At 50.9% G+C, this 4,490-nt stretch overlaps 1 protein-coding gene across 1 annotated transcript; it reads right to left on the minus strand.

Annotated features, from left to right (window-relative positions):
* Positions 1-864: 864 nt before the first annotated feature.
* On the minus strand, positions 865-2,400 carry Gpr101 (G protein-coupled receptor 101). The gene has a single exon (XM_027940159.2). The coding sequence runs from the start codon at positions 2,398-2,400 to the stop codon at positions 865-867; it is 1,536 nt and encodes a 511-aa protein (XP_027795960.1).
* Between the last annotated feature and the right edge of the window lie 2,090 nt (positions 2,401-4,490).

The raw sequence follows: 4,490 nt of genomic DNA on the forward strand, positions 1-4,490 counted from the left end.
AGAGGGAAATTATAAAATAACACCATGATTTCTGTCCCACTATTATTCAAACAAGAGAAAATATTTTAGTGTCAGTTGACAAATTTCCATCTGCATGGAGAGAACTCAGTCCCAGCCCATGTATAAACCCAGTATTTGAGAGAGAGGAAAAAACACCATTTGTTTGGCCCCATGGATGTGCATTATTTCTCCGTCCATTCCCTTGGACTAGCTTCCCATTTCATATATGCCCTTCCACTTTTCTGGATCCCTTTAGGAAATCTAGAAATTTTCTTGGTGTTTCAACTACTGAATGCCTCTGTCTTCATTTGTGTAAGTCTGCACCAGATTGTGGATCTCTTCATTTCCGAATTTGACTCATACTTTGATCAGTCTATCAGATTCTGTTTCTTGGGCTCCATGAATGATTTGGTCCATTGCTTTTCTTTCAGTTGAACATAAACTCTAGCCCTGGTCCATGAGCTCCTGACATGAGGGCTACATAGTCTTAAGTCCAAAGGCATCATCTTTCTTTTCCCCTCAGAGCCAAAGCTGGCATGTTGTAGCTCTGGGTACACAAGCAGAATACCAAGTACAGTTCCAATATGGATAGCCCTTGTTGCTTTTAGAAATTTAGAGCCTAATAATTTTTTTGGGGGGAATTTCAGTCAGAATCCTCAAGTCCATGCTTTGAGGGGCACACTGACCCAAGTTCCCACTTTTTCATGTGTTTATCTACCTAGTAGTGAAAAGGAATGTGTGTTTGACACCTTTGCCTGAAATGGGATGTATTAGCATTAATGGGAGTGTGGGTGGTCCATTGAAAAGAAAGCTGCTTTTGTTTACTGTCTTGTGGACAGTTCAAAATTTGCCTTACAACTAACTTCAAGGCGAAGTAGCAGAATCGTGGGAAGGGACAATCTTGCCTTCGGTGCCACCCTCTGTGCCAGCTTCGGTTCCAGGTAGGTCTGGGTGGCTGTCTTCTTTGGGGGGCTTTTCCTTGCAGAAGAACTTCTTCAGCATATCCTGGATTTCCTTCTTGATGGTCTTGTGCATGTAGCCATAAATGTAGGGGTGGATACAGCACTGCAGAAAGAAGAGCCAGATTATTATGGTTATCACCCACTGGGGCACCTTGGTTTGGACATCCACCCACACAGCCAGGACTGCTAGAAAGCAGTAGGGCCCCAGAGATAGCACATAGGAGAAAATGATGAGGAAGATCACTTTAGCAGCTTTGCACTCATAGCACCTGGGCAGAGGAGGGTGGCTGTTGCTGTTTCGCCGGCTGGGTGGGAGGCTCTCTGGGATGTTCACTGCTTCGACATCATCCTCACTGAAATGGATGTCATCCTCCCCAAACTCCAGGTCATCTTCACCCAAGTCGATGTTGCACTGGCTGACCTCTACACGGCCCTTGTCTGCCTTCATGCTGCTCTCCTCAACGATGGTGCCAACTTCCTTACCCTTCATCCGGCTGTCACTGACCAACTCGGTGCCCTGGGCCTCCATGATACCCTCAATGATCTCCGCATTTCCTTCCTTGGCCTTCAGGCTGCTGTCCTTGGCTTCCATGGGGTCCACACTGGCCTCCACGCTGCCCTCCTTGGCCTTGACCACACCTTCATCCTGGCCATGGACCTCGCTCTCATCCTGGAACTCATCCTTCTTCTTTCCTCCCCGTTCATCCTCATTCTCCACGCAGTCCTTGACCCGCACCTCCAAGCTGTGGCTCTTGTTGTACAGCAAAGCATGCTGCCGACGGGCTGCACCAAACACCACGGAGTAGCAGGCAATCATGACAACCAGTGGAATGACGATGAAGGACACCACACTGAGAATTGTGTAGCTCGGGCTGGCCCCCCAGATCATGGAGCAGAGGGCATTGCGCTCATCAAAGGCAGCCTGACCCCAGCCATAGAGCGGGGGTGTGCTCTGCAAGATGGCCACGATCCAGGTGCCATAGAGAAGCATGTAACCACGGCGATGGGTCATCTTGGATGGGTAGGAGAGAGGGTGAATGATGGACAGATAGCGATCTATGGACACCACAACAATGGTGTTGACACTGGCGAAAGCGAACAGGTGAGTGAGGCTAACCAGGGCTGTGCAGAAGTGACTGTTGAGGGGCCAGAAGAGAGGCACAGAGGTGGCCACCACCCAGGGGGCAACGAGAGAAATTTGCAGCAGGTCGGTGACGAGGAGGTTAAAGATGAAGCGGTTGGTCACCTGCAGCAACTGCGGCTTGCGCTGCAACACCAGCGCCAGCACTACATTGCCAATGAAGGAGACCGTGAGGAAGACGAGCAGCACGGTCGAGCGGATGATGCCGTGAGCCAGGCTAATAGGCATTTTGGACAGGGGCATGCACGCTTGGCTGTTGTTGCTCTCCCGCGTGCTGTTGGGACAAGGGGATGTCATGGCGATTGCAGGCAGGCGCAAGATAGGGTGCAGGGCTAGTGAAGTCACCGGTGGGCAGCGAAGGGGTGTAAAGACCGCACAACAGTGTTTTTGCTGGGAATGAAAAAAACATGCGGGCGGGGTTAGTCCCTTGCCCAGGAACGCTCTAAGTCCAGCAGGATCCCACCCTCAGCTCCCTGAGCGGTCACAGCCCCAGCCAGGGCAATTTCTCTGACCCCTTCCCCAGCTCTCAGGGTCTCTCTGCCGGACTCTTTCACGGTCTCTGATTTCCACTCGTCCGTCTCTACTGCTAGCGCGTGCGCGCGAGCTCTTAGCGCGTCTCCCACACTGTCTTATTAGAGTTTTTTTGGTCTCTTCAGCTCGCTCTCTCCCTCTGGCGCATGCGCGTGCGCTCTCTGTACCTGCCTGTTTACAATCATAGATCTCTGTCTCTCCAGTGTCTCGCTAGCGCACTTTTCCTGTATCTCTCGGAGTGTATGTGTCTCTTCGTGTCCTCTGATGCTCTCTCATCCCTGTCTTTCACTCTGTCATCTGTCTCTGTTTCTTGTCTCTAACTAGCACGTGCACACTCTGTCAGTCTCTGTCGCTTCCTTCTCTGTTATTCCTATCTCTCCCTCCCACTCTCAGTTTCTCTGTCTCTCAGTGTCTCTTTCACCAGCCCACTTTCTCTGTAGCTGCATGTATGCCTGTCCTTCCTGTCTTTCTCCCAGACTCGTCCCTGTCTCTTCCAGTGGCGTCCGTCTCTGTCTCTTTCTGCCTGTCACCGCCTGTCCTTCTAATGCTCCAGCTTTTCCATGTCTGATGTTGTCTCGTCTCTCCGTTCCTCTCTCATGAATTTCCCCGACAATCTATCTCTGTGGTTCTCAAGCACATTTGTTCAATAGCGCTAGCTATGTCTCTGCAAGTCTCAGAGTCTCTCCAACTCCCTTGTTTTAGTGTCTCTCTCGGGTTCTATCTCTATGGGTCTCTCTCTCTCTCTCTCTCTCTCTCTCTCTCTCTGGCTTGTTTCTCACTGGCACGTGTGCATTTGCTCTTTTTCGGATCCTCTCCTCTCTGTCTCTCTTGTTGGTCTCCCCTTGTGGTTTTTCTCTCGGTGCCTAAGTTCTGTATATCACTGTCTGCCTCTCTGTCGTTGGTCTCTAACACTCCACTTCTTGTCTCTTTTGTCTCTCTCTGTTTTTCAAGCTATGTCTCTAATGTGTGCACTCTCTAGTTGGTTTCTCTCGCCACCCTGGGATGCTTATTAAACTCTTTCTTTCTATCTTTGAGTTTGTGTGTGCATCTCTGTCTCTTTCCATCTTTCTCCGACTGCCCCTCACCTCGGTTTTTCTCTGGCTGGATCTCTGTCTCGCTGTCGACTTTATTTTGCCTCCACCGCGGGCTTTGAGCTAGTTTCTCAGCAATGCAGCAGCGACTGGAGAAAACACAGAAGATGCTTATTGTACCACCACCCCCGCCCGCCAAAGTCAGCATCCCTCACTGCATCCTGCATTCTCCATCCCGCTTAGTGTCAGCGGCGACAGGGGGGCAGAGGAGGGAGACAGGGGTATTGGTGGTGGTTGGGGAGTGTAAGGGAGAGGGAGAGGGAGAGGGAGAGAGAGAGAGAGAGAGAGAGAGAGAGAGAGAGAGAGAGAGAGAGAATATATGAGAATCAGAAAGAATGAGACATACAGAGAAAGTGAGACAGAGGGCAAGAGAGAATCAAGAAAGAACAAATAAGAACGTGAGAGTGAGAGAATGAAAAAAGGAGCAGGAGAGAGCAAGAGACAAAAGTGGGAGACTGAGAGAAGGAGACAGAGAAAGCAAAAATGAGAGAATATAAAAACAGGATGAGAGGCAGAGAAAGAGGAAAAGGACGAGGCAAAAAGAGAATTGAGGGGTAAGGAGAAAGAACAGAGAAAGTGCGAGGGGAAACGCGAGGGAGAGAACCGTGGATGCAGGGAAGAAAGGGCCGCACCAAGGGCCACTGTGCGCAGTAGCTCTGCCTCCGTCCAGACGTAGCAGACGGGGCGTCCGGGGCACCGGAGCTCGGGGACCGGCTGGGCGCGGGGGACCGCAGTGCCCGGAGCAGAGCCGGGCAGTTTACCTGT

This window comes from Marmota flaviventris, chromosome X, assembly GCF_047511675.1.
Source record: "Marmota flaviventris isolate mMarFla1 chromosome X, mMarFla1.hap1, whole genome shotgun sequence".
Lineage (NCBI taxonomy): Eukaryota > Metazoa > Chordata > Mammalia > Rodentia > Sciuridae > Marmota > Marmota flaviventris.